Genomic DNA, 25,033 nt, shown 5'->3' with positions numbered 1-25,033 from the left:
CATTGAGCCGCTGAGATTCACTTAATAGAAAAATGACCTAACTTACTAGAAGAAGCCCCAGGCTGTATGTTTACTGTTCATCTTCTGCTACTATAGAAATATGTGAAGCTTCATTAAAAAGTCATTTTAAGTTTCGTAGGACCCACCACTCTAACCATCCAACCACACTGCCATACCAATTAAGTATGCGCGTGGGGCCATAGTGAAAGAAAAAGACATGAAACTTCATAGAAAACTCTCTTTAAGTTTCGTAGGGCCATAGTTAAAAAAAGAAGAAGAAGATATGAAGCTTCACAGAAGCGCTATAAGCTTAAGCCTATAAGTTTGCTTGTTTGATTAGAATGGAGACCCAACATTCCTCCATCTACAATCATACAAACCTTTATTCTAACTTCTGATGGCTCTGCGATCATTCTCCTACGATGTGTTCCTCAGCTTCCGAGGAGAAGATACTCGTTATGGTTTCACTGGCAATCTCTACAATGTCCTCCGGGAAAGGGGAATTCACACCTTCATTGATGACCAGGAGCTCCAGAAAGGGGACCAAATCACAAAAGCACTTGAGGAGGCTATTGAGAAGTCCAAGATTTTCATCATTGTACTCTCTGAAAACTACGCATCTTCCTCCTTTTGCCTAAACGAACTCACTCACATCCTTAACTTTACTAAGGGGAAGAATGATGTGTTGGTTTTGCCAGTTTTTTATAAAGTGGATCCTTCAGATGTCCGAAAACACAGAGGTAGTTTTGGAGAAGCACTGGCTAATCATGAAAAGAAGTTGAACTCTAATAACATGGAGAAACTTGAGACGTGGAAGATGGCTCTGCACCAAGTTTCTAACATTTCTGGACATCATTTCCAACGTGATGGGTACGTACCCTTCCTCACTTACTTTATTTTGAATTCTTTAATTTTGACTTGTCTAATCACATTTTAATGTTAAATTTTAAAGAGATCAAATTATAATCACATAATTCGTAATATGCTCCAGTACGAGACATGGGTTTAGGTACGCAGTACGCGGCCTTATTACCAAGAACTGGTCCTTGGGGATGTATAAAACCGGTGCACTGTTTATTTTGTTTGAGTTACCATATGCAATTTTTCCCATGGTCTCTGGTTCTTCTTCACGAATTTGTTTACAAATTTTAACGAACTAGTTCGAAAACCAACCATGAATTGGTATGCACGAACCAATTCGCGGTTTTATGGTGAAGTGAGAGAATTTTGTAACTTCGGATTAAAATTCTTGTTAACTTGAAAAAACACCATACATATCAACAAATGGACATGAGGTATTTAGTCTGACTTCAAACAATTTTTTTATTGAACAGGGGCAAATATGAATACAAGTTTATTAAGGAGATAGTTGAATTGGTGTCTAGCAAGTTTAATCGTGATCTTTTATATGTTTCGGATGTCCTAGTTGGGTTAGAGTCACCGGTGCTAGAAGTAAAGTCGCTTTTGGATGTTGGAGCTGATGATGTTGTCCACATGGTGGGGATCCATGGACTTGGCGGAGTGGGTAAAACAACACTTGCTGTCGCAGTCTATAATTCCATTGCTCGCCATTTTGAAGCCTCTTGCTTTCTTGAAAATGTGAGAGAAACTTCCAACAAAAAGGGGTTACAACATCTCCAAAGCATCCTTCTTTCTAAAATAGTTAGAGATAAGAAAATTAAGTTAACAAATTGGAGAGAAGGAACTCACATAATAAAGCATAAGCTCAAGCAAAAAAAAGTTCTTCTGATTCTAGATGATGTTAATGAACATATACAGTTACAAGCGATTATTGGCAGCCCTGATTGGTTTTGTCGTGGTAGTAGAGTCATCATCACCACTCGAGATGAACATTTGTTAGCGCTTCATAATGTTAAAAAAATATATATGTTGAGAGAGTTGAATAAGAAATATGCTCTTCAATTACTTATTCAGAAGGCTTTTGAGTTGGAAAAAGAAGTCGATCCAAGTTACCATGATATTTTGAATCGAGCGGTAACTTATGCTTCAGGCCTTCCATTGGCTTTAGAAGTAATAGGTTCCAACTTATTTGGAAAAAGTATAGAAGAATGGGAATCTGCTCTAAATGGATATGAAAGAATTCCTGATAAAAGTATCTATATGATACTTAAAGTAAGCTATGATGCTTTGAATGAAGATGAGAAAAATATTTTTCTTGACATTGCTTGTTGCTTCAAAGAATATAAATTGGGAGAGCTCCAAGATATACTTTATGCTCATTATGGTCGTTGCATGAAATATCATATTGGGGTGTTGGTTAAAAAATCTTTGATAAACATTCATGAGTGTTCATGGGATTCTAAGGTCATGAGATTGCATGATTTGATAGAAGACATGGGTAAAGAAATTGTCCGAAGAGAATCACCAACAGAGCCTGGGAAACGTAGCAGGTTATGGTCCCATGAGGATATAAATCTAGTTTTACAAGAAAACAAGGTAAGTAAGATTTATATATTGAATGATTTTGGTTTTTCATCTTTAAACGTGAATTATCTCTTTTAATTATTGCATGCTCTTGTTACAAGTATTTTTTTTCTTTATAATATGTACATTTATCTAAATGTGTATTTTAAAGTCCCAATGTATATTCATGTGGTTGATTCGTTTATTTTTGTGTTAAAAGGGGACTAGTAAGATTGAAATCATATGTATGAATTTTTCCTCATTTGGAGAAGAAGTAGAGTGGGATGGAGATGCCTTCAAGAAGATGAAAAATCTGAAAACACTTATTATCAAGAGTGATTGTTTTTCCAAAGGTCCCAAACATCTTCCTAATACTTTAAGAGTATTGGAATGGTGGAGATGTCCCTCACAGGAATGGCCACGTAATTTTAACCCAAAGCAACTTGCTATATGCAAGTTACCACATAGTAGCTTTACGTCACTCGGGTTGGCCCCATTATTTAATAAGGCAAGTGTATTGAGTTCATTTCATTGATATTGTATTGTAATAATTAAGTTCACTTTATGGTTATTTATGTGTCCTTTTTTTTTAACGTTTTGTAGTAATAATCACTTCTTGTTTATTGATTTACTTCTTTTTTTTATTTCTTTTTTACGTTGCAGAGGCTCGTGAATTTGACAAGGTTAACTTTGGACGAGTGTGATAGTTTAACAGAGATACCAGATGTATCTGGTCTCTCAAATTTGGAAAATTTGTCATTTGCAAGCTGTTGGAATTTATTTACAATTCACCATTCAGTTGGTTTATTGGAAAAGCTCAAAACCTTGAATGCTGAAGGTTGCCCAGAGCTTAAGAGTTTTCCACCGTTGAAGTTGACCTCTCTTGAAATGTTTCAACTTTCGTATTGTTCCAGTCTCGAGAGTTTTCCTGAAATATTAGGAAAGATGGAAAATATAACACAACTTTCCTGGACTGATTGTGCCATAACAAAACTCCCACCTTCATTTCGAAATCTTTCTCGGCTTCAATTGTTAGTTGTGGAAAATCTTACAGAATTTGACTTTGATGCTGCCACCCTCATTTCGAACATCTGCATGATGCCAGAACTAAATCAAATTGATGCTGTCGGTTTGCAATGGAGGCTATTGCTTGACGATGTTTTGAAATTGACCTCAGTCGTGTGTTCAAGCGTTCAATCTCTTACTTTGGAACTGTCAGATGAGCTTCTTCAGCTATTTCTCTCATGTTTTGTAAACGTGAAGAAGTTAAACCTATCATGGAGTAAATTCACAGTCATTCCCGAATGCATCAAAGAATGCCGCTTTTTAACTACCCTTACTTTGAATTATTGCAATTGTCTTCGAGAAATTAGAGGGATTCCTCCAAACTTGAAAACATTCTCTGCAATAGATTCCCCAGCCTTGAATTCCTCAAGCATAAGCATGTTGCTGAATCAGGTAATGTTTTTTATGTTTTCAATTTGGTCATTGATAGAGTATTTTAATGTTGCTAAACTTGATGAATTATTTATGACTAACAGGAACTGCATGAGGCTGGAGACACCGACTTTAGTTTGCCAAGAGTAAAGATTCCAGAGTGGTTTGAGTGCCAGAGTCGGGGACCACCAATTTGTTTCTGGTTCCGTAACGAATTCCCAGCCATAACTGTTTGCATTGTTCAGCCACATTTCAATATGTCCAAAAGCCTCTCGGTGATCATTAATAATAAACCGGAATATGTACATATACATGGACGTATTGATTTTCGCCGTTCCAACATAAAACTTTATACATTTGTTTTTCGTCTTCAAATGAAAGATAATTTAGATGAAGAACTATTAAAGAATGAATGGAACCGTGCAGAGATTGTATGTAAGGATTTGTGGGATGAATGCGGAATCCATGTATGGAAAGAGCAAAGTAGCATGGAGGATATTCGATTCAGTGATCCTTGTAGAAAAAGAAAAATTTGTAGTTCAGAGGTTGCGGTTGGGGAAAAAGCAAAGATTAGTAGGCAGTGAAGTTGTTGAGACACAATATGTAGAGCAGCAACAACATATGGGTTTTTTCTCACACGTGTGGATGAAAGAGGAATCAAGTTGAGGAGTTGTATGGTATCAACGCTGATAAAAGACAGCACTGTAAGTAGCCTTACTGATTCTTGTTGTCTAGTCAAGTTTGGTTTTAGATATTGTATTTTGCTTTGGATTCAATGAAAATAGATCCAGCATTTCAATCTCTTAATACATTCCTCTGAATCAGTACTTTTTTATCCAAAACCAAATAATTGCATCAGATGGAGCAATGTCTATTGCATAGCCAATCACCATCCAATACTAATAAAGATACGAGAGCAAAAATTAAAATAAAAAATATATAAAAATGGGTTTTTTAATTGATATTTGATCATTTCCGTAGGAAAGAGTAACCAAAAGTGAAAGAAAGGTTAATTTAGATAAGAGAGCGTTTGAAACGTGAGGCAGAGAAAGCAAGCAAGCAAGCAAGAAGAAGGGCCTTGGTCTTTCACTCTTTCCTGAAAGCTCTATCTTTTATTACTTTTTTTAAAATATTATTTTAAATTGGTTAAAAAAAATACTGTAAAGCTTTTAAAAATGACAGTTGGCAAATATTGTCTTCTGCAAGAAATGATGAGATTCTTTTCTAAATTGTAGTATTTTTGATATTTTTTCAATTGTTACATATTTATTATTTTAATTTTATTTATAATTAATACAAATAAAATAATATTTTGGGTTCAAATAGAATAATATAAAAAATACTAATACACGGAGTCAATACTCATAAAATTGTGTTAAGTAATTATGAATTAGAGTAAATTTTTATGTAAAATATTTAAATTTATATGATATTATAAATTTTATAATATTAAGATTAAGAGTTGAGTTAAACCATCAATTGGAGTTGATCCAAGTGCGGCAGTGGAGGCCTTGGCTCCAGATTTTTTTTATTTTTCAATTTAAAATCCTTCACACATATATAGAATTCATTGCTTATCCGTGCAGTCTAGCGAGAATTTACTGAGGTTATTAAGTGAGCTGTAACAAATAATTTTTATGTTAACATGCACTAATCTTTCGAGCTATAACAAATTGATATTGTGCTGCAAATATGATTTTAAATTTTAGGCTCAGGTCTCATCGAAGCTATAACAAATAATTTTTATGTTAACACTAATCTTTACTTTTTTTTTTTAGAGAAACATGAATCTTTACTCTTTAGTCATATTATTTGTTTCGTGTATATTTTTAGTTAGGCTCAAATCATTTTGTTTTATAAAAATTCAAAATCAATTTTAATTTCAAGTTTTCAAACAATATTGAATATTATAATCAATTTTTTAATATCTACTATTCAAACCAAAATTACATTACAAAAAATAACTAACAGAGTACTCACTTAGAAATCAATTTTTGTTAGAAGTAATTAAATTAAGGAAACAAAAAATCATCTAAGGATATTGGTTAGCATTTTAAAAAAAAAGCAACATCTAAAGTAATTAAATTTTCCATTAAATTATCAAGTGTTAGAAGTCACAGCACTGGTTCAAATTGGGCTTTCAATTTTGCGCAGCCAATCAAACATACTCGATGCAGCATTCTATAAAGTTATCTAGCCAACTTTAACCGAAAATTGTAATTTTGAGATCCTAAACGTGCAATTAAATAAAATCCTTACCATTTTAAAATTATGGTGGTTAATTTTTAACTTTTAAGTGATATTTATTTGTTTTATATTTTTTTTTACAAAATATTTTATCCCTTTTTATGGTTTTTATTGAGAAGATAATTACATTTTTTTCATTTTAGATAAGATATTTAAGTATTATTTATTTTTCTTTTTATAATCCATTTGTTATTTAAAAATGTATAAATGACTACATTTGTATTCAAATGATTTGATTAGTTTTTCCTTTATATTGATTTGATAATTACATATTAAAGACAATTTATTAACATTTGTGAATGAGATAAACTCACAAAACTATGTAAGAAATTGATAGCTTACATTTTAAAGTACATATATCAACAAATATTCTCTCCTATTACTATTTTTATATTCTTTTTTGTTTTTTTCTTGTTTTTTTTTCTGTTTTGGCCATTGCATTTAGTAACATAATTTATTTTAATCGAGTAAGTTTTTATAACATAATTAATAAGATATTTTTTAAAAAATTATGGTTAAAGTATATACAATTTGTTGTTATAAATCCACAAAGATTCTTTGTAACATGTGAAACATTTGTAATCTTAAACATTTTTATGATAAAATATATTTTTTTATTTCTATTTAAATATATTTTATATTATATATTATATCTTTAACTAAAAGCAATTATTTAATGAAATTGTATCCCTATGACTCAAATTTAAGATCATTGATTAAATTAATCAATTGAAACAATCTTTTTGTCCATTGATTCAAACACTCTGGTTTTATATAATATTTTCTTTTATCATTTTGGAAAAATATAATTATGAATTTTTTGTATCATATTTTATGTTAATATATTTGTTAGATAAATTTTAATTTTTCCAAAAAAAAAAGATAAATTTTAATTTCTATAATCTGGGACCCTGCATGTGATTCAAGTTTGACTCGGTCCTTGGTACGTAGTAATAACCTAACATGTAATTCAAGCAGGAAACAAAGAAACTTGAAGAGGCAAGTGTACATTAACTAAACAATTTCAGCTGAGGTAGAAAGCACAAAAGAACACATGCTAAATTGTGAGAATATAGTGTAGAAACTATTGGTTGAAGGCTGTGTTTCTTTTTTCCTTCTCCATGCAAAGGCAGTAGTTGAACTGTTGAACGACAATACAAATGGCATGTCAAGGTGGATGTGAGCTTCTCTTAAAGGAGAGTAGACAAAGCTGGATTAATATATAAGCATTATAATTTGATTGCTATATTTGAATGCATTATAAATTTTTAATATTTTTTTTGAATAAATATCGCCGTGTCTATATATATCAACTACCCAAATTAATATTAAAACAAACATCATAATAAAAGAGAGCTCAGTCATAGTGATTATCCCAAGAGGACCAGTTCCAAGCAATAGTCTTTTCCATGATGCAAATCCTAAGAAGCCCACCTTGGTAAGAACAACAAATTAACATACTTTTGGTTGGTCAGACATTTAAAATATTAGTGAAATTTTAAATAAAATGATGAAAAAACAAGGTATAAAATAGTGTACCTTTCAGTATTGTGATTAGAACATTTTTGCTCCAAGTGAAAATATAAACCGGCTAAAGTAGCTATTAATAAAATTGGAAACGTTTAAATGAGTATGATTGTCCATGTGAATGGAAACATGATGCAAATAAATTAGTAATGTAGTTACATTGTACGAAATAAATCTCAATAAATCTTTAGTTATTTATTTTTTTTCTCATCCACCTAGTTCAATTTAGTTCCGGTAGTTTCTGTTAGAACAATTGAGACAATGGGTGAAAGTTTGAAAAAAAAAAACTTCAAGTCCCACATCGCTCAGAGTAAACACTCGAATATTGTTTCACTCCCTATAATAGAGTCCCTTTCTTCATTTTTTCTTGTTTCAGTTGAGAAACATTTCCTCAACTTTTCTTTCTCCCTCTCATATTTCAGCTGATGCATTTTCGTCAAACTTCTCCCTCTTTCTTTCTGTCGCACTAAATTTTTGGTTGACTATTAAAGTGACTTTTTAAGTCATATTAACGGTTGGCTATTAGAGTGACTTTTCAAGTCATATTTTTCAGTTGGCTATTAGAGTGACTTTTCAAGTCATATTTTCGGTTGGCTGTCAGAGTGACTTTTCATTTTCGGGTGGCTTTAGAGTGACTTTTCAAGTCATACAAGATGGTGTAATTCTAGAAAGGTTCCCTCAGTGCAGTGTGAATCTTATACAGTGATCTTGGCTGTTTTATCCTGTGGACTTCGTGGTTGATAGTCTGCTTGCACAATTTTTGGCAGTGCCACGAAACGTCTTAAAGAAACGACATTGTCTACGACTTAGCCAGTAATATTTTTCGGTTTGCCATAAATTATTTTTACAACAATTTCATTATATATTTGTGCCTAAATAATTTTTGAATAAATTATTCATTTTGACTGAAGTAATGTCTTTTTTTTTTTTTAAAAAAAAAAACCCCCCAAAGGTAGCCCCTCTCTGGTATAGGAAGCCAAAAGAACTTACGTAAAGACATCTTCAAAAGTTGTTACTATTTATGCTTACATCTTTACCATTAATCAGACCTGCAATGTTACCTTCGTCAGCCTAGAGGGACTCCACAACATTAAGTAATCTTCTATTAACTCGCCACCTGGTGTTCCCAAGTGTGTCCAAGGCCTACAAAAAATGTATCATTAAAAAGCAAAATAGGTTAAGCTTATATAACAAAATCACGGTATCGAATTTTGACTAAATAAGCAACAGGTCTAAAGAATTGTCTTGACCCTCCACTTGAGTGTATCCCTTGACAGCTAATCTTGTCTTGTATCTTTCCATTGAACCATCTGATTTATGTTTGATTTTATACAATCACTTACAACCAATGGCAGTCTTATGTGGAGGAAGATTAGTAAGTGTCCATGTATGATTAGCTTCTAATGCTTGAATCTGAGCATTCATGCCTTGAATCCAATTAGGATCTTTGGATGCCTCAGTGTATGACTTAGGTTGAACTTTTTGAGTGACAGATAAAATTGCACTATGATAAGATGGAGATAATTTTCTATAAGAAAGTAAAAAGCTTAAGAGATAAAGACTACCTGTGGAGTAGCAACCATCGATGGTAAATAACTAACATGAAAATCTTTATATTTGTCTAGTCTTTGAATTTGTCTTTATGATATTCTAAGAGTTTGTGGCATTTCTATGGGTATAGAGGTTGCAGGAGAAGAATCAAGTGGGACAAATGGTAATATGGAAGAAGTTGAGGCAGGAAATTCAATGTCATCATGAAAAGAATAATTTGGTATAGGCAAAACAGTAATGAGATCATGAGAATCCTGAACATTGAAAGGAAAACAATCTTCATAAAAAATAACATTCCTGGATACACTGATGGCTCTTGTTTTAAGATCAAAAGTGACAAACTTTTGAATGTGACTTGAAGCCTAGAAAAATAGATGTTGCAGCCCTAGTATCAAGCTTCTTCTTATTTGCAAAAAGTGTACTAGGGAAACAAAGACTGTTAGTATAGAGCAATAAAAGAAGAGAAAGAAATAAAGGGAAGAAAGAAAAAGACACAAAGTTTAACATGGTTCAACACACAATGTATGCGCTTACGTCCACAGCTGCACTAGGAGAACTTTTTACTACTTGCACATAAAAGCTTACAAGGTGTCTCTATATATAACACTAATGAGACACAAGTTTTTACAAACCAGGCGATGTGGGACTAAGACCACACAAGTTTTACAGACCAAGCAATGTGGGACAAAGGAACTAAGACCACAAACTCTAACAATTCTCCCACTTGGGGTCTAAGTTCCAAACTATAGCAGCTCCTTGTAAGCAATGAGTTCATTGACTCTTTACCTAGTGTAGCGCCTTCATCTTCAATTATCCTTGAAGGCCAACTGAGGCAATGCAAAGCCTCAGTTTGTCAGTTGTAACAGCTTTAGTCAACATATCTGTTGGATTCTTTGATCCTAAGATCTTCAATAAAGATAAGTCTTCATCATTTATCAACTCCCTGATAAAATGATATCTTAATTGAATATGCTTGCATCTAGAATGGAAGACTGGATTCTTAGCAAGACTTATAGCACTTTGTCTGTCACTAAACATTGGAGCATTATCTTGTTCTTTCCCCAATTCATTGAGAAAATTCTTTAGCCAAATCATCTCCTTAGCTGCTTCTGAGATAGCTATGTACTCGACTTCCGTGGTTGAGAGAGCAACTCTATCTTGAAGTTTAGACTTCCAACTCATAGCAGTACCTTCCAAGGTAAAAATGTAGCCTGTGGTGCTTTTCTTGGTATCAAAATCTCCTCCCAAGTTTGCATCTGAAAATCCCTGTAAAGTGAGATTGCCTTTTTTGAAGCACAAACACATCTCTGAAGTACCCTTCAGATATTTGAGTATCCACTTTACGCCTTCCCAATGCTCCTTTGCTGGATTTGATAGGAACCTACTGACAACTCCCACTGCATGTGCTATGTCAGGTCTAGTACACACCATAGCATACATTAAACTCCCAACTGCTGATGCATATGGTACTCTTGACGTGTAACATTTTTCTTCATCTGTCTGTAAAGATTGCTTCTTTGAAAACTTCAAATGAGATCCCAAAGGGGTATTCCTGGTCTTAGAGTCTTCAAGGTAAAACCTTTCAAGCAACTTGTGTATATATTTCTCCTAAGACAGCTTCAAAATTCCTTCTGATCTGTTTCTAAGAATTCTCATACCAAGGATTTGTTTAGCTAGACCAAGATCCTTCATTTCAAAGTTTTCTGCCAACTATTGCTTTAACCTGTTAATTTCTGCCATACTAGATCCTGCAATCAACATGTCATCAACATGCACAACAAGGATAACATAACTATTAGTATATTTTTTAACATAGCAGCAATGGTCCATGTCACATCTGTTGAATCTTGAGTTGCCCATAAACTCATTAAACTTCTCGTACCACTGCCTCGGTGCTTGTTTCAAGCCATATAAACTTTTGTGAAGCTTGCACACAAGATTCTCCTTGTTTGGCACTTCAAAACCTTCTGGTTGGGTCATATAGCTGTCTTCCTCTAAATCCCCATGCAAGAATGCAGTTTTAACATCTAACTGCTCCAAGTGAAGATTCTCTGCGGCTACTATACTCAGAATAACTCTGATGGTAGTCATCTTTACAACTGGAGAGAAGATCTCTGTGAAATCAATTCCTTGTTTCTGCTGAAACCCTTTCACCACAAGTCTCGCCTTGTATCTTCTTCTACCGTCAGATTCTTCCTTTAGCCTATAGACCCACCTATTCTATAACACTTTCTTTCCTTCTGGCAATTTAGTTAAAGACCACATCTTATTCTTCTGAAGGGATGTCATCTCATCTTTCATCGCTAGCTCCCACTCAATAGTGTCATTCCCCTGTGTAGCCTCACTGAAACATTCTGACTCACCAGCATCAGTTAACAACAAATAATGCAATGAAAGGGAATACCTATCTGGTGGTACTGAAATTCTGCTAGATTTTCTTGGAGGAGTTGATGGTTCTGGTTCTGACTCAACCTCTACGCCTGTCCTCTGGTTTCTGCTGGCTACATCACTTTCTGAAATTTCTTCAAGTGTTGCTTTCTCAAAAATTTCTGACAGTTTACCTGCACATGTAGATTCTGCAGAAAATTTGTCCTTATAAAATAAGTTCTCATTAAAAGTAACATTCCTGCTTCTGATAACTTTCTTGATTTGGTCATCCCAAAACCTGTAGCCATACATGTCAGATCCATAACCAATAAAGTAACACTTCCTTGCCTTCGGATCCAATTTATCTCTACTATTAGAGTCTGTTAGTATATATGAAACACAACCAAAAATTCTCAAATGTGAAAGTTTTACCTCCTTTCCAGACCATACTTCTTCGGGCAACTGATAATTCAAAGGAACTGATGGTCCTCTATTGATGAGATATGCTGTTGTGTTTATTGCTTCTGCCCCAAATGCTTTAGGCAAGCCAGATTGGATCCGCATACACCTTGCTCTCTCGTTCAAGGTTCTATTCATCCTTTCTGCAACACCGTTTTGCTCAGGTGTTCTTGGTATTGTCTTGATCATTCTGATCCCATGTTCTGAATAGAAGTCTTTAAACTCCTGGCTATCATACTCCCCGCCATTGTCAGATTTCAAACTTTTAACCTTTAGACCTGTCTGATTTTCAACTTCTGTTTTCCACCTTTTAAACACAGAAAACACATCAGATTTATTTTTAAGAAAATAAACCCATACCTTTCTGGTAGAGTCGTCGATAAAGGTGACAAAATAGCGTGAGTTTTCAACAGATTTCACTGGAACTAGCCCCCAAACATCTGTGTGCACCAATTCTAGCTTTTCAACTTTAAGAGACTTCCCTGCCCTTGAGAAGTTGACCTTTTTCTGCTTTCCAAGGATACAATGTTCACAAGCACCAACATCAACATGCTTGAGGCTTGATAGCTTACCCTTTGCCGCCATAAGCTTCATTCCTTTTTCACTCATGTGTCCAAGTCTTTGATGCCACATGGTTGAATTATTGACAGCCTCAGTAACTGCTACCATATCCTCATCTGCAATCATGTAAAGAGATCCTCGCTTCTTTCCATGAGCCACAATGAGATTGCCTTTTGTTACCTTCCAAGCTCCATCTCCAAAAATGGTGTGATGTCCCTCATCATCCAACTGCCCTATAGATATTAAATTTCTCTTTAAGGCAGGAATATGTCTGACATTGTGCAATGTCCATAGGGATCCACTGGAGGTCTTGATGTTGATATCACCTCTTCCGACAATGTCAAGAGATTTTCCATCTGCAAGGTAAACTTTTCCAAATCATCCAGAAATATAGTTAGACAATAAATCTTTAGAGGGAGTAGTGTGGAATGACGCACCTGAGTCCATGATCCATGAATCAACAGGACTATCCAAATTGCAAATTAATGCATCATCAAGTTCATCAGTTGCTGCATTTGCGGATTCATCATCATCACGCTTCTTGTTTTTGTGCGACTTGTTCTTCTTTGGTGCCTTGCACTGATTGCTAAAGTGACCTCTCTTGTCACAATTCCAGCTAGTAACGTCACTTTGAAATTTTCTCTGACCTTTCCCTCTTGACTTTGATATGCCTCGACCATTCTGACCCTTCTGGGTAGTCCTTCCCCTGTCTTCAGTATTCAATGCTGAATTGGAAACATGACTGGAAGATTCTCCTAAATCTCTCTTGCGAACATCTTCGCTTAAGATCAAGTCACGGATGTCACTAAGCTTTAATGTGTTCTCCCTTGTAGAACTACTAACTGCCGTAACAGTTGCAGCCCAACTATCTGGTAGTGATGACAATGAAATCAGTGCCTTCACCTCATCCTCAAATTTAATCTACACTGATTCCAACTGGGCAAGAATAGTATTAAATTCATTAATATGATCAGTTATAGAGATACCTTCTCCCATCTTGAGGTTGAACAACCAGCGCATTAAATATACTTTGTTGACTGCCGACGGCTTCTCGTACATATCTGATAACGCCTTCATTAAGCCTGCAATAGTCTTCTCGTTCACGATGTTGAACGCGACGTTCTTGGCTAATGTCAATCTGATCATGCCAAGAGCCTGTCGATCTAGCAAGTTCCATTCTTCTTGCTTCATGTCTTCTGGCTTTACCCTTGATAAGGGCTGATACACCTTCTTCTGATATAGATAATCCTCCATCTGCATCTTCCAAAATCTGAAATCTCTGCCATCGAACTTCTCGATCTTCACCTTCCCCTCTTCTAATGCCATTGCTCCCACTGCCTCCTCTAAACTGAGAAGAATCCCACTAATTCCTTTAAACTAAGGAAATCCCGTGGAGTAACCAAAAGCTCTTGATACCAGTTGTTAGTACAGAGCAATAAAAGAAGAGAAAGAAATAAAGGGAAGAAAGAAAAAGACACAAAGTTTAACGTGGTTCAGCACACAATGTATGTGCCTACGTCCACAGCTACACTAGGAGAACTTTTTATTACTTGCACATAAAAGCTTACAAGGTGTCTCTATATATAACACTAATGAGACACAAGTTTTTACAAACCAAGCGATGTGGGACTAAGACCACACAAGTTTTACAGACTAAGCGATGTGGGACAAAGGAACTAAGACCACAAACTCTAACAAAGACAACCAAAGACTTAGAATAGTAATGCCATAGGGATGTCCATAGAGTTTCTCATAAGAAGCTTTGTTGTCAAGGAAGGGAATAGGCATACAGTGTATAAGAGTAGAAAAATGAATAAGAGCATAGGACCAAAAGACAAGAGGTAAGTTAAACTGAAAGAGTAGAGATCTAGTGACATTAAGTAAATGTTGATGTTTTCGTTCGACAATCCCATTCTGTTGGGGAGTTTCAACACAAGAAGTTTGATGTATGATACCAGATTCATTATAAAATTGTTTCATGCTGAACTTTGAACCATTATCTGAGCGAATCATTTTTACTTTTGTATCAAATTGCCTTTCAACAAATGCAACAAAAGACTTTAAATGAGATTGAGTTTCTACTTTAGATTTCATAAGAAATATCCACACAAGTCTTGAGTGATCATCCATTATGGTATATTTATGACCATTTAAAGAAGTAATATGACATGGACCCCAAATATCAACATGTATAAGACAAAAGGGGGAAGAGGAATGTGAATCACTACTAGGAATTTTTTTTTTGTTCTGCATGATGGCAAGTTGGACATACAAATTGTTTGTCAATTGAATGTAAAGGATGTGATTGCTTTAACAATTGAAATCTTTCAAATGAGGGGTGTCCTAATCGAAGTGCCAAAGATCAATGGGTACTTTATAACATGAGTAAGTAGAACTATTAGAATAAACAAAAACTGTGACAGAAACAAAATCAGATTTCTTCATGTTGAGCTTATAAAGATCATCCATCAAATCAGTTGTACCAATCCTCTATAGGGTCTGTACATCTTGAATAAAGCAAGTGTTAGCCACAAAAGTTAGCTTACATGGCATGGAAGACAATAACTTTGATATAGAAATCAGATTAAACTGAAAACTTGGTATGTATAATACATCCTCAAGGTATAAGGAATAAGAAAATCTAATATGTACATGAAAAAGGTAAGTTTGATGAGTTAGTGTTTGTTGCATTAATAAAACTAGTGCTTCCTAATGCATTATTGTTGTTAATTTTCCTTTCTTGTTGTATTGCATATGAGAAAACCTAGCTATGCTAGGTAGTGGATCCATCATCAAGATATTAGATTTGATAGTACTAAATTGACCATTCAATCCTCTAAGAAATTGCATCACATGATCTTGTTTCCTCCTCTCTAAAACATTACTGAGTGTGTCACATGAACATTTTGGATTACAAGCACATATAGGATCAGGTCTATAGCTCTTTAACTCATCCCAAAGTACACACAATCTTGTAAAACACTCAGTTGTAGACTTGTCACCTTGTTTAATTGATGCCATGTCTTGCTGCAATTCTGTAATTTTCAAAAGGTCTCCTTGTGAATATCATGATTTTAAGTCTTTCCAAATATCTTGTGCATCATCCATCCATAATATGTTTTGTCTAATTGAAAGAAAGATTGAATGAACCAACCACAAAACCACCATATTATTGCACCCCTTCCAAGCTGCATGATATGATGTAGGTCTTCAAATAGAACCATTGGAAAACTCAGATTTGTCCTTCACGCTTAATGTAGTAAGCATAGATCGACTCCATGAATTATAATTGGAGTAATCAAGAACCGGAGAAACCAAAGCTATCGATGGATTTTCTCTCGGATGAAGGTAATAAGGACTGTGTACATTGATTGGTTGATCTTGTTGTTATTCACTCATGATGTAAGAATGCAGGATATGATAATCGAGAGGAAGAATGTGATTAGCATAGAGCTTTGATACCATCATAGATTTGATATCAGCCATGGGATAGAAATGCAAGCTTGAAAAACTTGCCAAGAAAGCAAAAGAGAAAAGAAGAATAAGCTTAAAAAATGAGATTCAACTTGATTTTCCCACTATCAAATGTTGTCCTAATAGAAATTTCAAAGCAACAAACATATTTTTTTATTAATCAATATTATGTTTATTATTATGTTTGTTCTAACTTATGATTGTTTTCCTATTTTTAAGTGTTTAGTGTAATGTTATGTTTGTAACAATTAAAAAAAAGAGATGAAAATTAAATTATATTTTGAATAAATAGTCATTTTCGTCATTGAATATGTAAAGTGCTGACAAATTTTTGGAAACAAATTTATTAGGATCTACACATTTAAGAATGAAAATGATATTTATCCTAAAAAAACAGAAGGAAATTTTCTCCTTTTCAAATCTTTGACATCTGAGTTTCAGTTTTGCTTTTACTTCTTTTTTTTTTTGTCACATCTTTGTTTTCACATCTTATGTCTTCATGTTGCATAGCTTAGCTTTTCCCTTTCTTTTTGTTTATATTATTATTTCTTCTCACCTCTAAAGTAGTTTCTTCACATGAGGTCTTTAGTCTGACTTCACACAATTTCTTTGTTGAACAGAAACAAATATGAATACAAGTTTCTTAAGGAGATAGTTGAATCAGTGTCTAGCAAGTTTAATCGGGATCATTTACATGTTTCAGATGTCCTGGTTGAGCTAGAGTCACCAGTGCAACAAGTAAAGTTGCTTTTGGATGTTGGATGTGATGATGTCGTCCACATGGTGGGGATCCATGGACCTACCGAAGTAGGTAAAACAACACTTGCCATCGCAATCTATAATTCCATTGCTGACCATTTTGAAGCTTCTTGCTTTCTTGAAAATGTGAGAGAAACTTCTAACAAAGATGGGTTACAACGTGTCCAAAGCATCCTTCTTTCTAAAACAGTTGGAGAAATTAAGTTAACAAATTGGAGAAAAGGAATTCCCATGATAAAGCATAAGCTCAAGCAAAAGAAGGTTCTTCTTATTCTAGATGATGTTGATGAACATAAACAATTACAAGCGATTATTGGTAGCCCTGATTGGTTTGGTCGTGGTAGTAGAGTCATCATCACCACTCAAGACGAACATTTGTTAGCGCTTCATAATATTAAAAAAACATATATGTTGAGAGAGTTGAGTAAGAAACATGCTCTTCAATTACTTACTCAGAAGGCTTTTTAGTTGGAAAAAGAAGTTGATCCAAGTTACCATGCTATTTTGAATTGAGTGGTGTTAACCAATTGGCAAGTGTACCAATTTGTCACAAGTAGTAATGATTAAAACGGAAGTCTGAGTGTCGAGTCCACATGGACTTTGTTTGTACTTGCGTTGTTAATTCCCCAATTTGTAAGCAATAAAAGATGGAGAAGAGATAAAAATGAAAAAGAAAAGACAGATATTTAAAAATAAAAGATAGAAAATATTTGAATTAAAGATGAAAGAGATAAAGGAAGGTAGAAGATAAAGAAAGATAAGATAAGATAAGAAAAATAAATGATAAGATAAGATGAAATTTAAAGTAAAGAAGGTAAAAGGAAAAATAACAAGAAAATTAAACAATAGCTTTTATGTGGTCTGTTTAGAATAAGATAATGTTGAGACCTAACATGCCTAACTACCCTTGATGCAATTTTAATGATGTTCTTTATTGAATGTTTTCCCAATTTCTACCTCACATCTGCTAATATACTCGACCTGGATCCCTCACGCTGAAGAGCCTAATTTATATATTCTCCCCCAAATCCCTTTGCAAAGACAGAATAATAAACCGCATTAAGTAAAAAGATGCTATGCAGCGGCACAACAAAATCATGTTATTCCTAGCAATGTAATGTTGAGATGTTCTTTTCCAAATCTTTTAAACATTAGCACTTCCCAATGAATAATCCCTAAAACAGATCATGGATGGCCAAACCACACAATAACAATAAAAGCAAGAAAGAACAATAGAAACTCGAATTGCATTAATAGATAAGAACAATTACATTACAAGAGCTTTTGGCTGCTAGGCCCCAACTGAGGGGGGTTTAGCCTCTCATAGTCATGAGAGACTTTACAATTCAAAGGCTAAGGGAGTGATAGATTTCCCTTAAGGGAGAGACTCAGGATATGGATTTATGAACTGGACGACTCTGAGACTTGGTGTATTTCCTCCTTGGATTGACTCCCTTTTTATAGCTGCTGCTGGAGTGGACTTGGGCTTGATGCAAATAATCTTCTTTATTTATCTTTTTGATATCTTTTGGATCTTTTTTTCATTCTATTCTTTTCTTTTCATATCTGCAAACCATAGATAAGAAAATTATCAATTCATATCATTTAAGCCAAAAATAATTGCTAAATAAACATCATTAAAGATATTTTCAATATATTTTTATCATAAAAAATAATTCATATTTAGCCGTTATCAAGCGGTAACTTATGCTTCCGACCTTCCATTGGCTCTAGAAGTAATAGTTTCCAACTTATTTAGAAAGAGTATAGAAGAATGAGAATTTGCTCTAAATGGATATGAAATAATTCCTGATAATAATATCTATGACATACTTAAAGTAAGCTATAATGCTTTGAATGGAGATGAGAAAAGTATTTTTCTTGATATTGCTTGTTGCTTCTAAGATTATGAATTGGAAGAAGTTCAAGATTTACTTTATGCTCATTATGGTCATTGCATGAAATATCATATTGGGGTGTTGGTTAGAAAATCTCTTATAAACATTCGTTGGTGGCATAACATTACATGACTTGATAGAAGACATGGGTAAAGAAATTGTCTGAAGAGATTCACCAACAAACTAGGAAACGTAGCATGTTATGGTCCCATGAGGATCTAAATCAAGTTTTAAAAGAAAATAAGGTAAGTAAGATTGATACACTGAATGATTAGGTTTTCATCTTTAAACGTGAATTATCTCTTTTAATTATTACATGCTCTTGTCACGAGTATTTTTTGCTTTATAATATGTACATTTCTCAAAATAGGCATGTTAAAGACCCAATGTATATTCATTTATGGTGGTTGATTCATGATTTTTGTGTTAAAAGGGGACTAGAAAGATTGAAATCATATGTATGAATTTTTCCTCATATGGAGAAGAAGTAGAATGGGATGGAGATGCCTTCAAGCATTCAAATTCTTTGTTTCAAAGTGCCAGATGAGCTTTTTTCGCTATTTCTCTCATGTTTTGTAAATGTGGTGAATTTAGAACTAATAGGGAGTAAGTTCACAGTTATTCCCGAATGCATCAAAGAATGCCACTTTTTATGTATCCTTACTTTGGAATATTGCAAACATCTTCAAGAAATTAGAGGGATTCCTCCAAACTTGAAAGAATTCTCTGCATTAGGATGCCTAGCCTTGACTTCCTCAATCAGGTAGTGTTTTTTATGTTTTCAATTTGTTCATTGACAGAGTATTTTAATGTTGCTAAACTTGATGAATTATTTATGACTAACAGAAATTGCCCAAGGTTGGAAACACCTACTTTAGTTTGCCAATAGTAAAGATTCCAGAGTGGTTTGAGTGTCAGAGTCGGGGATCATCAATTTTTTTCTGGTTCGGTAATGAATTCCTAGTCATAACTGTTTGCATTGTTGAGTCACATTTTAAGGAATTTTCCAATTATCTGGTTCTCACCGTGATCAGTGATAATAAACATGAACATAAACATTGATAACTACTTAATAATTGTATTGTTGATACTAGAGAATAATGAAAAGTTGTCTTTAAAAATAATTATTTAACAATTATTAGGGCTTAATTGTTAAGAATTGATGTTTTGTCAAATCCTGGCTGAAGATATAAAAACTAGAGGGACTAAAAGCAAAAAGTTGAAGAAATAACGAAGAAAAGAAGAAATCAGCAATAAGGCCCGGCTCAACGTCTTGCTCAGCGCGTAGCTCGCACTGAGCACAATGGGAGACGCAGGCGCTAAGCGTGAGATTCAGTACCCGCACTAAGCTCGCAAGCTAGAACAATACGCACTAAGCGAGAGGAGCTCGCTAAGCGTGTGATCCAGTCTGCGCTAAGTGAGTAAGGGCGCGTTAAGAGAGCCTACAAAGGCCCAAAGCTTACTTCAACAGTTATAAATAGAGAGTCATACCAAGGGGAAACGACACACCGAGTCTCAGAATATTCTAATTACTACCTAAAATCTGAGAACTCTTCCTTAGGGAATTCTCTTATGTCTTTCACCATTTCTTCCCTTTCTTTCTTTCACCCCTTTCCTTCCATCAGTTCTTATACCCCATCTAGTGTAAAGCCCTCAATGGCCATGAGGGGCTAAACCCCTAGTTAGGGACTGATAGACCTAAAAAGCCAAAGCGATGTATGATGTATTCTTCATTATTTATCAATACAATACCAGGTGTTTTCTATCCTATTGTCTTTTTTACTTATCTTTTATGCATTATTCATCTTTACATTCTTTTAGGGATTAGGTGCTCGACAGAGGATAACTTCTAAATAAGATTTAAAGAGATATGCATGCATTAGTTTTGGGGGTTAGACACTCGACAAAGAATGACTTCTAACAGAACAAAAAGAAAAAATATCATAAGAAAATCATTGCTAGGCATAGAATGATAATTTTATGCCCATGTATTTTTGCAAACATCTAGAATTCAGACTTCATGCATTTTATTTGTTGAATATTTTCAAAGGCATTTGAGAGATAGATAAATAAAATAGGCTTGTCATCGTGAGGCATCAGGAGCAAGTAGAATAAATAGATGTGTGTAGGATAACTTCACTTGAATTGGTAAAGAAAAATCATGAAATCATATATCCTAGACAGATGAGACATGCTAGGTCCTAATATTCGCATTTCATTGAATTTCGTATTTAATTCTTTTGTTTTTAATTTCTTTGATCTCTGTTACTTATAAATCCTTGTTTTCCATTCTTTCTTCTACCCCTTTCTTTAATTAATTTTTCTCTTATAAATTGAAAAGTATTCAATACGAGTATAACACACAAAATTTCTGTGAAATTCGACACTCAGACTTTCGAGTTTTACTACTTGGACATTTGATACACTTGTCAAATGGTCAACAAACATCAACGTGTCCATGGTGGCTATTTCTTTGCAACACATTCTACAACTATTTTTCGTCTTCAAATTGAAGATAATTTAGATGAAGAACTATCAAAGAGTGAATGGAACCGTACAGAGATTGTATGTAAAGATTCGTCGGATCCATGTATTGAAAGAGCAAAGTAGCATGGAGGATATTTGATTCACTGATCCTTTTAGAAAAAGAAAATTTTGTAGTTCAGAGGTTGCGGTTGGGAAAAAGCAAAGATTAGTAGGCAGTGAAGTTGTTGAGACACATTTTGTAGAGCAGCAACAACATATGGGTTTTTTGTCACACATGTGGAACTGGGCACTAGCACTTGTAATTTCTTGCTGCTCCGACAATCAATAACTGGATGAAAGAGGATTCATTATTATTGAATGGTTACATGATCATATATTTCATTATTATTGAATAGTGAAAAAAGGAATATATGGCTTGAATTGGTTCTTTGCATATAAGTATGCTATTATTTTATTTTAACTCTTAACTATTACTATTATTAGTTGAAGACACACAGAAGCATGTTCATATATTGAGTTTATTGTAGTTTATAGTATTCGATAGTCATTGCAAAATGGATAAGTGTTTCTGGTCATAGCATTACACCTTGCACAAGGTGGCTTGATAAAGGTGCAGATCTTTAGGGGCAACTTGTTGCAACCCAAAATGCTCAAAGCCTTATTGCTGACCAAGAAATTGGAAAGACAGAAACTGACTGCAAAGTTGGTGAAAAGAAATTGGAAAAGGTGTTGTGGAAAATCTAAAGGATAACAGGGGAAAAGGAGCTTCTGAAATGTCCCAAGGAGAAGCAGAGCATTCAGGAAAGGTGGCTTGCACTGCAACAAATTTCAATGGTGATGAGCATAGTTTTAGTTGTGAACAGACATGCACTGAGAAAACTAAGACTGCCCCTCAAATGAAATTTGATGCTCAAAGTGGAGAGAGGAAAATTGGTGAGAGAGGAAATACTAAACAACATCTGAATGTTGCAATAAACCCCGAAGAAAGCAGGGACCAAATGTCATCAAGCCAAGGTGATTACAGAAGGAACACAATAGCAGATGAACCTGCTGCAGTGCAAGAAGTGGGGAATATCCAGAAACCTTCTCAAAGGGCTCATGTATCACATTCCACCAAAAGCAAAGAGAAAAATCTTAATGAAACTTCTGCCTCAGTAGAGAAAGATGTTGAGAGGATCAGAAGAGAAAGAGAGTTGGAAAAAGATGGAAGAGGAGATGGAGAGAGAAAGGGAAAGACAGAAAGACAAAATGGCTGTTGATAGTGCAATGCTAGAGGCTGAGAGGGAAAAGGAAAAAGAAAAAGATAGGATGGCGGTTGATAAAGCAACTTTGGAGGCTCGTGATAGAACATATGTTGATGCTCGTGAGAGAGCAGAAAGGGCTGCATTTGAGAGAGAACCTACAGAAGCTCGACAAAGAGCGCTGGCTGAGGCCAGAGAAAGACTTGAAAAGGCATGCACTAAGGCCAGGGACAAAACATATGCTGATAAGGCAGCTGCAGAAGCCAGATTGAAAGCAGAGCAAACTGCTGTAGAAAGAGCAACTACAGAGGCTCGAGAGTGTGCAATGGACAAAGTTAAGGTTGATAGAGCTGCATTTGAGTCCAGAGATCGATTAGTAAGATCTGTCACTGACAAATTTAGTGTTTCTTTCAGATATGGTAGGAGACAGGGCTCTTCATCCTCAGTAAGTATCCACAGATCCACTTAAATCTGCAAGTGATAAATTGCATAATTTCTTACTGAGTTTGCAACAATTACATGGCAGGATATACTGGATCCACATTGTTAGAACTCTAGCTCCTTCACGCATTCCAAATATCCATATTCCTCAGTTTATGGTGGTATGTGATATGTGAAACCCCTGCAGTACTTTTGTATAAAAATTCAATCAACATTTTACTGCTTCCACTTGATATAATCCTAACCAGTATTGTCCTTTACTTGAAGCTTCCTCTTTTACTGAAAGATTAGAACGAGAAGGTGAATCAGCTCAGAGGTGTAGAGCTAGACTGGAGAGGTATTGCCGAACAGCTGAGCGTGCAGTAAGTTCTTCAACCTTGTTATGTTAATCATACATAAATTGTACTTACAGAATAAATGAGATTGACCATGAGTTTTTTGGGAATGTAAGGCAAAAGCTTTGGAAGAAAAGAACATGCGTGACCTTGTAGCCCAGAAGGAGCAAGCTGAGAGAAATGTGAGCTTATATCCAAACAGTTGTTCTTTTTAGCTTCTCAATTGTTGTTTACACATTTTGTTGCTTACTCCAGTGTGATACTCTGCAGAGATTAGCAGAAACCCTGGATACTGAAGTCAGGAGGTGGTCAAGTGGAAAAGAAGGAAATTTGCGTGCATTACTTTCAACCTTGCTATATGTAGGTTTTTGCCTTCTAAAATAAGTCAAATAACTCATATGCCCCTCCTTTCTTCTCTTACCCCAACTTCTTTTCACTCAACACTGTAAGGGGTGACATTTGAAGGTCCACTAAACAAGTCTCAAACAGATGACACTAAATTGGTTACTTAGTCCTGATTTCTGATGTTCTTAACTTCCTTTTACCATCTCTTTCTCCCCCCCCCCCCCTATTTGGAATATTTCCTTATCCTGATTAACTAGACTCTCCATGTTGTTCCTTATCTAATTTTTTCATCTTGTCAGATTCTTGGGCCTGATAGTGGCTGGCAGCCAATCCCACTCACGGACGTCATTACTTCTGCCGCTGTAAAGAAAACTTACAGGAAGGCCACCCTTTGTGTCCATCCTGACAAGTTGCAGCAACGTGGAGCAAGTATTCAACACAAATACATATGTGAGAAAGTCTTTGATCTCCTAAAGGTATGTCTTGCATGGCATCTTTCAGTTAATTTATTTATTTGAACCGTCTGCATAGGGATATTTGCCAGAGCAAACCATAATGCTGTTGCATAACTTAAAATCTATCAAGTGCACATGCACATCATCACTTACTCATTAGCATATGAAAGTATGCAAATACTCAAACATGCCGATAAATGCTCATGTGCTTGGCGAGGTTGGTATCTGGCACCTTTTACCAAACCTCCTACCCCAAGCTTGAATGTCAATAAATGTAAACTATTTTGTTCTTTGTTTCTTACTTGGCAAGATGATCTATCCAATATCCCCTCATTCTGATGATAAAACGTTCAAGTTGCATGGAGCATCTTAGACCATAGACTTTATTATGAACGACCCCTTATTTTGGCTTTCTTTGTTTTTCTTTTTTCCCCCTTTCAATATCCAGGAAGCTTGGAACAAATTCAACTCAGAAGAGCGATAGCACCCACTGTTCTGTTTTTGAACATTCCCCTTTGCAAGAGAGCAGTTCCCTTAGCTAGCAATATGGGATTCTGCGGATACCTCGTTATTTTTATCATTTTCCACGTTCTGTAATATTATTATTCCCTAAATATTTATATGTAAGAAATATTCATCCTAATTATAGCAAAAATTTAAAAGTAAATACATACAAAAAAGCATATAGGGGCTTGCATTTATATGACCAACACACTTTTTGAAATTCCTGTTCTGAATCTTGAATCATAATATATTTTAAGGATATAAAACACCATGAATCAGCATGGAATTGGCTGAATGCTTCTAGATTTCAACTTAGTCTAGTAAGGCGAAAATTTATTGATTGCACTTTTGATCATTCTTTCATTTCTAAAGATTAGTTGCTACTCAGAGGCGTCAACCGAGGCTGGAGCGTGGTGCTACTTTTCTAGCGTTTTTTTCGCCTTGTATAATGAAATTGTAATTCTATTATGCATGATGGTTTATGAAAAAATTATACAATAAAATCATGATTCTATTGGGAT

The 25,033-nt window shown here is 34.8% G+C and overlaps 1 protein-coding gene and 2 pseudogenes across 1 annotated transcript; all 3 read left to right on the top strand.

Moving 5' to 3' along the window:
* Positions 1–282: 282 nt before the first annotated feature.
* LOC114388968 lies at positions 283–4,668 on the top strand (annotated as a pseudogene).
* A 9,639-nt stretch (positions 4,669–14,307) lies between these two features.
* On the top strand, positions 14,308–17,319 carry LOC114389945 (annotated as a pseudogene).
* Positions 17,320–23,168: 5,849 nt separating this feature from the next.
* Positions 23,169–24,666, top strand: LOC114388969 (auxilin-related protein 2-like). The gene is made up of 5 exons (XM_028349520.1): positions 23,169–23,235; positions 23,325–23,390; positions 23,479–23,568; positions 23,853–24,029; positions 24,457–24,666. Exons 2-5 carry the CDS (start codon positions 23,349–23,351, stop codon positions 24,490–24,492), a joined length of 345 nt encoding a protein of 114 aa, XP_028205321.1. The 5' UTR covers positions 23,169–23,235; positions 23,325–23,348; the 3' UTR covers positions 24,493–24,666.
* Positions 24,667–25,033: the final 367 nt, after the last annotated feature.

This window comes from Glycine soja, chromosome 16, assembly GCF_004193775.1.
Source record: "Glycine soja cultivar W05 chromosome 16, ASM419377v2, whole genome shotgun sequence".
Taxonomy (NCBI): Eukaryota; Viridiplantae; Streptophyta; class Magnoliopsida; order Fabales; family Fabaceae; genus Glycine; species Glycine soja.
This window is presented reverse-complemented; position numbering and strand designations above follow the sequence as displayed.